The sequence below is a fragment of the Odontesthes bonariensis genome, chromosome 19 (assembly GCF_027942865.1).
Source record: "Odontesthes bonariensis isolate fOdoBon6 chromosome 19, fOdoBon6.hap1, whole genome shotgun sequence".
NCBI lineage: Eukaryota > Metazoa > Chordata > Actinopteri > Atheriniformes > Atherinopsidae > Odontesthes > Odontesthes bonariensis.
In genome coordinates, this window is record NC_134524.1 from 15721566 (window position 1) to 15733883 (window position 12318).

General features: G+C 40.9%; 1 protein-coding gene and 1 non-coding gene across 2 annotated transcripts; both read right to left on the bottom strand.

The window, feature by feature from the left end:
* Nucleotides 1–70: 70 nt before the first annotated feature.
* Nucleotides 71–10167, bottom strand: naa40 (N-alpha-acetyltransferase 40, NatD catalytic subunit). Its single transcript, XM_075451267.1, has 8 exons — nt 9823–10167; nt 7763–7858; nt 6624–6676; nt 6415–6510; nt 5941–6099; nt 5779–5862; nt 4320–4397; nt 71–3678 (listed from the first exon to the last, which is right to left on the bottom strand). Exons 1-8 carry the CDS (start codon nt 9826–9828, stop codon nt 3531–3533), a joined length of 720 nt encoding a protein of 239 aa, XP_075307382.1. The 5' UTR covers nt 9829–10167; the 3' UTR covers nt 71–3530.
* A 692-nt stretch (nt 10168–10859) lies between these two features.
* On the bottom strand, nt 10860–10941 carry trnal-aag (transfer RNA leucine (anticodon AAG)). The gene has a single exon. It is a non-coding gene; the product is annotated as a tRNA-Leu (tRNA).
* Between the last annotated feature and the right edge of the window lie 1377 nt (nt 10942–12318).

The following is a 12318-nucleotide window of genomic DNA, read 5'->3' on the forward strand; positions in this document are numbered from 1 at the left end:
GGTTTTTAATTCCAATATGCTTAACTCTTACTTCCTTTTTTCCCCAGGTGGAAAGTTTTTGCTAATAAATTCCCGCTTTCCATTTTTTCCTTAAATGACAAAACTTGCATCTTTTGTAAAGTCAAACAACTTTCCTTTATTTGTAACATACAAATAAAACACTGACAAGGCAGAATGACTTTCCCTTTCATCATCATTTATGGACAGGACAGTAACACTCACTCTCAAACATGGGAGTTTTTCTTGATTCAACATCATGTTTAAAAAAGTGTTTTACCTGTAAAAGGCCAAAAAAAAAAAAAGGGTAGAACCACAACAGCTTATATATATATTTATATATATATGTCTATATACATAAAGAAAAGTCCAAGAGAATTGTCTGAAATGTCAAGAGGGTATACAACAGTTTTTCTAAAACAAACAAACAAAAAAAAAAAACTCAACTCACTGACTTCAAAACAAACTGGTTGAGTTTGAGCTGATTTTTCAACTTGTATTTTACTAAATCATTTTAACGCCAGTGAGCTGCTTCTTCTTTTTTTTTTTTCTTCTTCAAACACAGCCCACCCGCTGAGATTGAATGTAACCACTGAGCACTGATCTAGGGTCAGAATTACTTTCATGCAAAGTCACATTGTCAAGGAACTAGATGAAACTAAAAACTACGTCATCTACATTTACTACAGGGTTTTTTAGTATTCTGGTTGTGTTTAAAGTAGAGTTTTAGATATTCTGAAGTTTCTTTACACATGATGGTTTGAGACAAACAGAAAAGGACTCCAGATCAGAGCTGTGGGTCAGTCAAATCCAGCCCACAGCACGCTGCCAAGATGGCTGTTCTTAGGACAGATGAGGTTTGATTATGTTTGATTAACCTGAGAGACTGTCAGTCAATTGATCTACTACCACTATGTACAACAACCGCTTTCAATTGTAACCTATGCAGTACAAAAAATGAGTTACTGTACTATAAAGAAGGTAGTCTAGTCCTAAAACAAGCAAAACGTTGACAACTTTTGCTGTTCACGATCAGACTCAAACAGGAGAGAAACGGCAATGTCACATGGTGATAAATGTTCGTTTGTTTTCTACGTCTGAAAGCAACCACCAGCTTTCAGCCAAGGATGTGGACAAAAGTGTTTGTTTCTTTTTCTTTTGTGATAAATAACAATTTTTGTTCTTCCATCTAATTTCAGTACTGATTCACATTTCAGTCTGCAGCTTCACATGCTTCGTCCGGGTACTAAACCGTATAAAACCTTGGCCTTGATGTGACCAGTTTAAAAGCAACTCAAAACGTACCAACTTGAGGCCCTCACAGTATTTAGTATAAAGAAAAAAGAAAAAACAACAACAATAAAAAAAAAAAAACCTTTACATCCACAATCTCAGTCCTTTACAACACATATGAATTCTGAGCAAGCGGACCACAGGCCTGGAATCAAAGAGTTTTATAGTAAATCCTTGACACGGATTCTAATTATTCCAACTCTCACTCGACAAATAGTCCAAAAATGGTCGCAGCGGCCTTTTGACTTTGTCTAACGATACGACATCTAAAATCCTAAACTGAACGTGCTGGCATTTAAATTATGCTGGAACAGTTCTCAGTGGATGAGCTGCAGATGTGAAATTTGCCTGAATCTTACCGTGCGTCTGCATTAACTTTGAATGTCATGCTCCCCTCTTAAACACATTTTGATTTGCATGAAATATTTAAGTAAGGCTATTAGACCTAAGAGGGTTTTAGACACGGGGTCGCACGGTGGAGCTAAAATTCAGAAGCAGCAGTGACGTAATCCTGACTCAGACTGTGACTTCTTCTGTTAAAAAAATGATGCTGTGATGCCAGCTGCTGATGGCGGGCAGGGAACACGGGTTACGACTGTGGGGGGAAAAGTGAGCTGTAAAAACGGTTTCTTTCAGTGCTCTGGCATCACTTCCAACTATGCATGATGAGACTGCTACAAATCCTCCACCATGTTAAATCAATATGATTTCACATGAACAAAATACGCAGGCGATGGAGGATGGTTTTTAAAATGCAGCTAAAAGTATCACCAGCACTGTCGAAATGATCATCGGCGCCTCTTTGAAAAGAAAAAAAAGAGACGAGCAGGATTAACACAACTTCACAAAAGGTGACAAATGGGAGCAGCACATAAAGAGGGTCTGCTCTGATCATCCAGCGCCTTCAGGCACAAACACACACACAAACAAACAAAAAAAAAAAAAGAGAAATGCAGAGGTGGATGTAGTTTAACAGGGCCAAAGCGTGGGAAACTCATCTATTACACGACTGCTTCATCTATGCCTTTAACATATATAAACATAAGCGATGGTGAAAGGGAATGGAGGAACAAAAATAATCAAGTAATGCACTTCCACTATTTAAACATGTTGTTAGTGAAGCAGGATGCTGTTTCTGTTGAATCTCGGATCAGGGAGATAAAAAAAAGAAAAAAGGTCAGGGTGTAAAGCTGTGGAACATTTGGATAGGGAGGATCCCACTGGGGCGTTTTGGGGCTGGATGCGGTTTAACAGGATGAGACTGATGAAACAATATAAATATTCTACTTGGAAATATGAGTCAGTAAAGGAAAAATTAAAAAGGCAACCTTGGAGATCATACCTCAAAAGCTCTAAAAACTAAAATGCTGGGGGAGGGGGGTACATTTAGCTGTCATCGGGTGGAAGTAGTATAACTATGTAACAGTAGTATCATGGACCAATGTGGCTGAAAACAGTGCTGTTACTGCTAGCTGCAGTGATTTTGTTACCTACCTAACTTAGAAGCAATAAATGCATAAAACTTGAGTTTTAACAGTGCAACAGGGCTTCTCGTGGTCTTGCAGGGTAGGCATTTAGCCTAATCCTGCAACCCTGCTGTTTCAGTGAAACCAGCAAGTGATCTTAGCGTGAGGTACGCAAGATATCACTGGGTGTCATACAGAAACTCCAAACCTCATATGCTTCTTTGCTTTGTGTACCTCGAGTTAGGGCATGATTTAAATAAACATTAAAAAGAATTTACTACTGCTGGAAAAAAAAAAAAAAAAAAAAAAAAAAAAAATCAATGTTACACTTGAGAGACCAGAGGTGTAACAGTACAGTCCGGTAGATCATGATAAAACGTAAACACTGCCTTAGCTTTTTCTTGACTGGGAACTACTAATGGTCATTAAGAGGAATGAGAGAATGGAAAAGAATGGCACTGAGCCAAGAAGTTGGAAAAGAAAACACAATGTGTGAAAGCTCAAACTGCATACTGCCTTTGTAACAGAAAGACACACATAAAACAAACAAACAAACAAACAAAAAAACTTTTAAAAAAAAGAAATAACAACAACAACAACAACACAAAAAGAAAAAAGCCAGAACGCCGCTTTTGTGTCGGCAGCCAGGCATTCTACCAGCGGTTAATTTCAAACGGCTCCCTGCGGCTGTTCAAACTCAAAACGCTTAAGCCTTCACACACAGCCCTGAAAGTTGCTGCCTTTTAACCAATGATAGGGAGTAACTGGAGCCAGTCAGTGGCAGCAGCCGCCACAGTGCCCGCCGCCGTGGGTGTGTCCCGCAGAGGCCTCGCCGTGCTTGGTCCGCCTGCTGAGAATCTCATAGGAGCAGTCGTCACCACAGCAACCGGACATGCTTGGCGAGGTCTCATCGATCTCAAACCTAGAACAGGAAGAGGTCATTTAAGAAGCGTGGAGGGGGTTGAAGTTTCAGACTAATACGATCAGAGTTTTCCGCCTTTAACGAGAACTTGAAATGCCTAAACATACGAAAAAAAAGTCCTCCACGTTTCTCAGTGTGTAAAGCAGAGATTTGTACTGCTCTTTAAAGTACACCTGCAAGGTCTTGTATTCAGAGATGCTTATCTGCAAGGCTTTGAAGAGAGAGTTAACAAAGCCTTTTTGTCCGGACACGATAATCCCAGCTCCGGACATAAAATGGGATTATTGTGGCTCTAAACGAGAAAAGTTTTAATTAGGCTTTGGAACCAGTTTTCCTGGTTGACAGCCAGTCCTTTGGCTGTCGAAATCCCAAGGAATGGTTTGAGATTAAACACCAGCTCTAAATCAGCTTCGTACATTTGTGGAAAAGCAGAACATGGGCCCCGGACGAGTCTGGTAGTTCTCCTTTGATCGCATCTACCCGTAACCTGCCACTCTGCCTAAAACTCTACAGACTAGTTTAATCACATTATTTAAATGCACGATGAGTGTACACTGAAAATCCATACTCACCAAGAGTGAATAGTCAAATAAAAAAAGGATATTCTAAATTGTTCACCTCTGGACATGTAGCGTACTCACTGTAAAGCTTCTCTGAAGAACTGGTAAGCCCCGTGGTTGTGTTTGAAAACTGTCAGCATCACTTTCTTCATCTGTGTACTGGGCAGAGAGAAAAAGGAAACAACACATTTATCTTAGTTTCACCTGACTCACGGATGTGAGCAATTTGTGAAGAGCTTTCTTTAGAGCCTTTTTGCACCGGGCATCGACATGCATAATAGGTGATTAGATCACAAGGGGACAGCTCCAGCTGCTTTATACCTGTAATTTAAGTGTTTAGAGTTCCTCAGAGTCACCCCACACTCTATATGCAAATTAACATTGCGTCCCACACAGTCAGCTTTGGGAGGCAACAAAAAGGACCACGAGGAATAAATCTGCTACCGATTCAGCCAAAATGACATCTGCAAGATGACACGAGCGAATCAACAACATACATTCAATCGTGATCCGTTTTAGGTTTGCAGTCACATAGCTTGCTGTAGTCTGACAGAATTTGTTAGGTGACAGACGCAGCAAGAAAACAAAGAAAAAAAAGGAGCATAAAACAACAGATTTGGGATTTTCTAGAGATCAGTGTGAGCACTGGACACGCAAACTGACACTTGCAGCCTCTCAGCGCTTTTCAATTTGATCCAGAATCCAAGGGAAAAGCCTGAGAAGTGGTAAACGGCTTTGCTCGGAATAAAAATAACTTTGCTGTCAGCAGTGGGTTGTGAGGGTCTGTAATGCTCAACAACGAATACCCCCCCGGCCTCTCTCTGAAGCCTTCACGCTGCTTTCACAGATGTTCGCTGTCGCTGCATAAATTAACACAAACGTGTGTTTGGACTCTCTTTACCCCAAGTATCTTTTTTTTTTTTTTTTTAAACGGCACTCGTGACCTGTTTTCAACAGTAGCTGGACAAAGAAGGTGGATAGACAGGGAGAGATGACAAGCAGCCAAAGGCCACAGGCCAGGACGTGTCGCAGAAGGAGGTCAAACATGTTAGAAAGACATTCAAAGTGATGCAATGACGTGGTTCTGTGGTGGCTCACACCAGTCAAACCAGTTCCTAGATCCAACCAACTTAGAACCGGCTCTAGCATCGTCCCTGGACCAGTTGTTTTAAAGATGCTCCTTTTTAGAATAAAAACAAAACATCTGTATTAATTGAGCTCTGCTGACTAATGAAAGTTGTGTTTCCATCTCTTTCTACATGGAAATCATTCAGAGTCAACTTCTGTAACACTGCAAATTTTAGACTTATTTCATCTGCGTTACTGAACTACACGTTTGACCTTCTGATGGGATCTTGTGATGTAAGAAAAGCGTTGAATAATGCTTTCATTTTTTCAACCATTGGACCAAAACTGTTCACTTTCAGTGAGCAGCTCGGAGTTTTCTTTTAAGAGATCGTCGGTTTTACAAAACATCAAAATTGGTGTGAGATCCTGACCCAGACAACTATGCAAACATGGCCACGGCAGCAGTTTTTACCTGTTGGCGATGAGCTGTAGTATCTGGATGAGAAACTTGCCGAGCCCTTTCCTCCGCACTTTGCTCTCTAACTGCACCTCGTAGCTGCGGAGTCAAGAAATGCAGTCAAACCCACTTCAAAACTTCTCTTAATATCCACCAACACACAGGTGAGCATCTTACCAATATAAAACCTCCTCCCCACACTCCACGTCGAATCTGAAGTGAGAGAAGGCCAGTGGGGTGGAGTCGGAGTCGCGGGCCAGCAGGTACCAGGCCCTCTCGTCGTTCATCTCCTCCCTCTTTTCCCGCTCCTTCCACCCCCACTCGCTCTGCTCGTATCTACAGCGACGGCAGAGAGAAAATGGGCTCCAATGTGACTTGGCGAGGTAATTTCAGCCTCAAATTTTCCCCCAATCATCCCGCTACTGGACATGTTTCGAAATTAAATTAAGCTTGGACTGACTGGGAGCAATTTGGTAAATTGAACTCAAATTCTGGCAATGTGAGAGGAGATAAAAATGTAGTTATTACACTGTCAGCATCTACTCTGTTCGCCCTTCCGCATGCTCCTCTGTGTGCTCATACATGAACTATCCTGGATAAAACAAAAATCCCACTCTGTAAATAAAAAAAAGGTGAGAACAGACTTCTTACAGTGTCTGCATGTTGGCTCTGGTGAGTTCAAAGGCCCACTCCACAGACAGCGGGTTGAGGGAGGTCACTCTCTTACATTCTATCTGCAGGTTTAGCCTGGATGAGACGACATGGCGACAAAGTCAAGAATGTGTCTGCATGCGTCCAACGACATCAAAGTGGGAGACAAACAGACAGAATATTGAATAAACCAGCAAAGCAACACTTACCCATTTCTGTCGTACTTTTTGAAGGCTGGGAAGGCAGCCAGTGGGTCATCAAGCTGTGAGAAGAAGGAACAAAATTCAACTTTAGAGCATAAAAAGGGATCTAAAAGCAGCCTAATGACCTAAATAGCACAAAATGGTGCCAGGAAAGGGCTGTGAGCATCATTGCTCCATTAATCACTCATAATAAGACAGCAAAGAGACAAAAATGTCCTTTCTGTTGGGAATAAACAGAAAGGTGACTAATTAAATGAAAACTATGAAGCCTTGAACTCTGCAATGAGGAGATCTGTTATGATTTGAGGAGCATTTTGTCAGCCTGGTCTGGGTCCATTTCCCCCCTGAAAGGTGAAGTTAACCGTCAAGAAATAGAAAGCTCATTCAAGTGGTGACTTTTATCATATGGTGAAGCATATCCATCTTCGGACATAATCCTCATATATTAGAAAATATCTCCTAAAAGAACGGCTACATGTTTATTTACGCCCGGTGGGCCTGTTCAGTAGTTCAGTTACATCACGCTTTCATCTTAAGGCGAGGAGAATCTACTGAGAACAAGACAAAATGGCGAATGCGCCATTTGTTCAACTGAAACAATGGACCGAGTCAAGACTCATTCCTGATGGAAGACTAATAAACCCTGGCGGGTCTGTTAAGAGCTTGTTGAGGAAGCAGCTGCCGCACAGTGAGTGTCTGCGCTTTGTTTTCATCCACACTTGAGTTCAATTTACTCAGACTCTAACCAACCTGCAAGCTGTGCACTCAACTAGACACTGATTAATTATGCATAAAGAAACATATGGTGCTGTATTTAGCTTCTACCGTCATGTGCCCATCACATTATGGGCGTGATTAAAGCGAGGAGGGCATCCCTAGCTTTGTGTGTCATTACGGTACTTTAACTTGTAAAATGATAAGCTTTAGATGCCATGTTCAATCCAATCTGAAACAGTATGAAAAGCAAACAAAAATACAAGTGATGAATGACTTCGTTCCAGCACAGCGCATACAAAATGCAGGTTAATATATAAACCTTCATGCTGTCATAAACTGATAAAATTTTACAACCAGATTATTGTGTTTTTTTACATTTTGCAGTCAGCAAAAACCTCACCACACTGGTTAATCTGCCACTAACTTACCTTATTAGCTGCGTCCACCTTGGCGCACACGGCGTCCATAGCCGCCCTCTCCTCCTGACGCCGGGCTTTCTTTTCCTTTGCTCTGTTGGACTTCCTCTAAACACCAGGAAATGAGGAGGTGACGGACAAGGAAATGTGTTGAAAGGGAGCGAAAAAAGGAGGGAAAAACAAAGAGAGTGACAAAGGAGGAAAATGATACGACACCAATGCATTATTTTTGGATCAAAAAGGAACATGTAAGACAAACTTGATCAATTCCCTTTCCAAGGATCAATTATAACTGATCCTCTCAATCTTGATGTAATGTCAAGTGTAATGTAATCAAATAGTAAAAGATATACTGATTACATAAAAAAGGAAATCAAGAGAAAAACTAACTGGTCAGGTGATAAGAACTCGCCATAAAACATGAACGGATAGATCAAAGCGGCCCTCTCAGAAAGGATCCACCGATCCAACACATAAAAATGTCAAATGCATGATGTATAGATAAAAGAAGGAATGTCGACACGTTAATGCAATTTATGCAATGAATGGTAGTTGTTGTACTCAATACTTCAGGCCAAATTAAACAAAGTGAAAACAGGACATGGCAAAACACCTCATTTTGTACCCCAGTGCTTTTTTATGCATCAAAGTATTAGCAGAGCTCTAAATAGGACCTGCAAATATCTCCTGTGTTGCAGCCTGCAGACCTCATTTTCTGCAGCAATTTTTTTTCCCCCCCACACGCAGAAAACCCATGACACAGGATCAGAGCAGACCTCAAACCCAGAACAAGTACAAGCAGGAAGATAAAACAAGACAAACCAAATAAAGTTCAGTTATGCAGCTCAAACTGCATTAGCTACACTTACATGAGAAAGCCATGTGACATACGATTACAGGCACGATGATCTTGTCAGTGAATTTCAGCATTAGAACAATAACAATGCCAACTTAAACAAGAGCATTTCTTTCATCTGAGTAGCTTGGTCATGTGTTAAATAGCTGGTGCTGCAAGTAGCTTGCCTCATGGGAATTTATTTCCTGAAACCAACATTCGGATAAAACTCATTAAATTCTAAGCATCAGCAATGGTACAACCACAAGTCACACAAATGACTATGACTGCACTATATCAAAGAGACAACTCATTCCAACATCTGTTGTAAACATCTTCCTATCAGTCGCGTCCATACACCCTTGGTGTAACATTGTGCATCACCATGCTTGTAAAACCTGATCTATTTACATGCCAAGTTGAGCAGAAATGATACCTTGACGCTACATGGATATACAAGTTGGAGTCAACTGAATTCCTTCATTCCAGGCATGAACAGACGAGGTAACTATTATGAGGAGGAATGCAATGAGTTGCCAACTTCAGCACAGAGCATTAACTGAGTACCAGGCACAGAGAGGCTGCAGACTGAGCTGGGACAGTGAAAACACGTGGATGGGTTTATTAAGACTTCGGTCAAAGTGGACAACAAATTCAAGTCTCAAGTGCTCTCAAAGACTGACAAAAGTTTCTACACAGCATGAGAGCAGGCCTAGCTGTTGGAGAGAGACAATTAACTTCCAACAAGCCTAAATTAATCAACCCCAGGTGGAAAGCACATCACACTCGGGCCTGCTTGGTAAAGATGAACTCACACATACAAGTGATTAGCAGTAATGGCTAGCAAAGCACTTGCGAATGTAGCACTGGTTAGCGGCTAAGGCAGGCTGGCTAGCACTGTCACTACACACATCAGGAGCTAAAGTGTGTTCAGCAGAAAGGACAATGCAGCGATCATTCAGAAAATCCCCCGTGAAGCCATTTGTATGCTTGTGCTAATGTTACAATGCTAACTAAGAGGCTGCCTGGGGCAGCTAAACGGCCAACCGATACCTTTAGCTACATCCATCCACCATCTCTTCTTTTCCCTCCTCCTCCTTTCCTTCTCTTTCCTTTTCTCTCCTCTCAACATCAGGTATATACAAATCCCAAACATCTACATTTCATTGTATCACCAAATACACATTTCATTGTATCCCCAAATACCGAAACGTTAGGCGAAACACTCGTAACTCACCCCCATTTTACGGTTGTGTCTGGTCGGTCCTCCCGGAGAAACACACCTCTATTGTCCCGGTGCTTTGCTGTTGCTGAGTTATTAGTATCGTGACTACAGGCAGAGAGAAGGGGCCAGATTAATGTGACAATGATAGATGCTGTGCTAACGAGGCTAGCTGGATTCAATACCGACCGACGGAAATGAGAGGAACAGCGGCAAGTCGCAAACGTGATTAAAATATCTAGGTAAATCTTATATTTCTCTAAAAGTCGGATTGGCGCCAAGACTGCGAGGCCGAATTCACCTCGGTTCCTTCCTTGCCCCCTTTCTTCTTTCCTCTCTCCTTCGCGTCCAACTATGCTGCATTCACGGCTTTCATCCTCACCTGGGAATTCTGAAAACCATATTGTTACAGTAAAACTCCCCGTAAAGGAGGCGCTGCAACTGCCCGTAAATCATTTGTAAATATACTTGGGTCTTTTTGTTGGCTACCTTTAAACTATTCGTAACATGTGTTTTTGTTTACATAACTAATCTTTTTTTTTTTACAAGGAAAAGGTTATGTTCAACGTCCTTCCGGTGCTGTTGGCGGTATTACAGCCCTTTAAAAAAAGCGCACACACAATATACATATTTAAGACAAAAACAAAAATGTCCTGGATTCATCGTCAAACTAGTTAAAGTACTGTTTGAGAAAAGTGCTCTATGATTATCAGCACTCTGCACCACGAAGTAATTGAGTTAATTAAGTAAAAAGTACATACGGTTCTTCCAATATGTAAGGTAAAAAACGAACTGTACTAAACTAACCAAGAAATACAGTAAAAAAATAGGTACTTTCGTCACACTCGAGGCACTTAATGATAAACCAGTTCAGTGAAAAAAAGACAGTCAGATACATATTGATATGGCCACCTTGTCCTTAACAATTGTCGTTATTAGTACTACTAACGTGACGTATGTTTGCACGACACTTGTTTACGTGTCTTTATATGACTTTGTTTTTTGAACGTTTTCTTTTTCTCTAACTTCTCTCGAAAGAAACAAAAAGAACCTGGCAGCGGTGGGATTCGAACCCACGCCCCCGAAGAGACTGGAGCCTTAATCCAGCGCCTTAGACCGCTCGGCCACGCTACCTGACACATTTATACGAGAAACTCTTTCATTTTTAAATTACATCACAGCGTGTCCTCTATTCTTTGTTGTGTAGGGATTATTCACAAATTCCGTTATGAGCCCGTCATAACTTATAGTAATATAAAAGCTAATACTTATTATAAGTAACAAAATGTCTGTTTTGTTTCTGTGTCTTTTGTGCTGGCAAAGAAATGTCCCTTCTGCGGTATGAATAATACAGCAATGATAGCATAAAAGGGAAGACATTAAACTGAGAAATAATTACAATGAGAAAATAAAAATTTAACAAGAAAATGAAGGTGTAAAGTAACATAATTTCTTGTTCTGTTGATCAGGCATGAGTGCTCCACATAAAGAAATGTTTACAGGAGAAAGTGTCTCACTCTTCCTCCCTCATTTGAGTACAATAAACTCCGTTTTGGAACCAGTTCACAGTCAGTTTTTTTTTTAATTTGACATAATCATGTCATGGAATGTCATGTCATGGAATACTTGACATGAGTATTCCATGACATGATACCTGATTCATCAGTTTGAAATAATTTCAAACTGATGAATCAGGTTAAAAAATGGATAAAGTCAGGCGTCACTTTCTTGAAAAGTTGGTCCTTCTAAGCTGGGTTGGAAGTGTACTGTACTGAGTGAAACAGTACATGACCTCACACAGAGACGGTGTTCAGTTTTACAATTCAGACCCTCCAGTAAAGTCAGACTCATCGGTATAATCACACAGGGTGAAACAAATATTTCACAAAATGTGACACGCCTGTGTGTCTGGCTCAATATATGATATCATTAAATCAAACTCATTAACTAAAACAAGAAGCAGTTGTTGTCCCAGGTCTTTGAAGATTTACAATTATTCCAGATGCAGTTTGTCACAGGTACCACAAGGTGGGGATGTAGGAGCGTGAAATCAACCAAGTCACAGTCGGCCTCTTATTTTGTACCGAACCTACAATTAGGCCCCTGACAAGCTAAATGATGAAGCGGTATTGAAAGTGTAGGGTTTTATTTTAAGTTTTACTGCACTGGTTTCCACTTATAGCAATCGTTTACCCTGGATGCCAGCTACAGCAAACAAACTTTAATGGCAGGGTGAAGCATTAAAGGATAAGACCGGTTTTTTGACATTGGGCCCTTGATTTCACATTATAGCATGATGTTCTACTCACCCCTGCTTGTTGTTGGTCATTTGGAGCTGTTCCGAAGATATTCGCGAGGCGTCTGGCTGCTCTCTTGAGATATTCGGCCATGAAACGGTTTCCTATGGGCAAGCTTATACAGGCACAAACTATGCTGTTTATAATTTATTAATTACTCTACACTAGCACTGATAACGTGGAGGTGCGTCGCTTACTTAAAAAAATCCGGGTT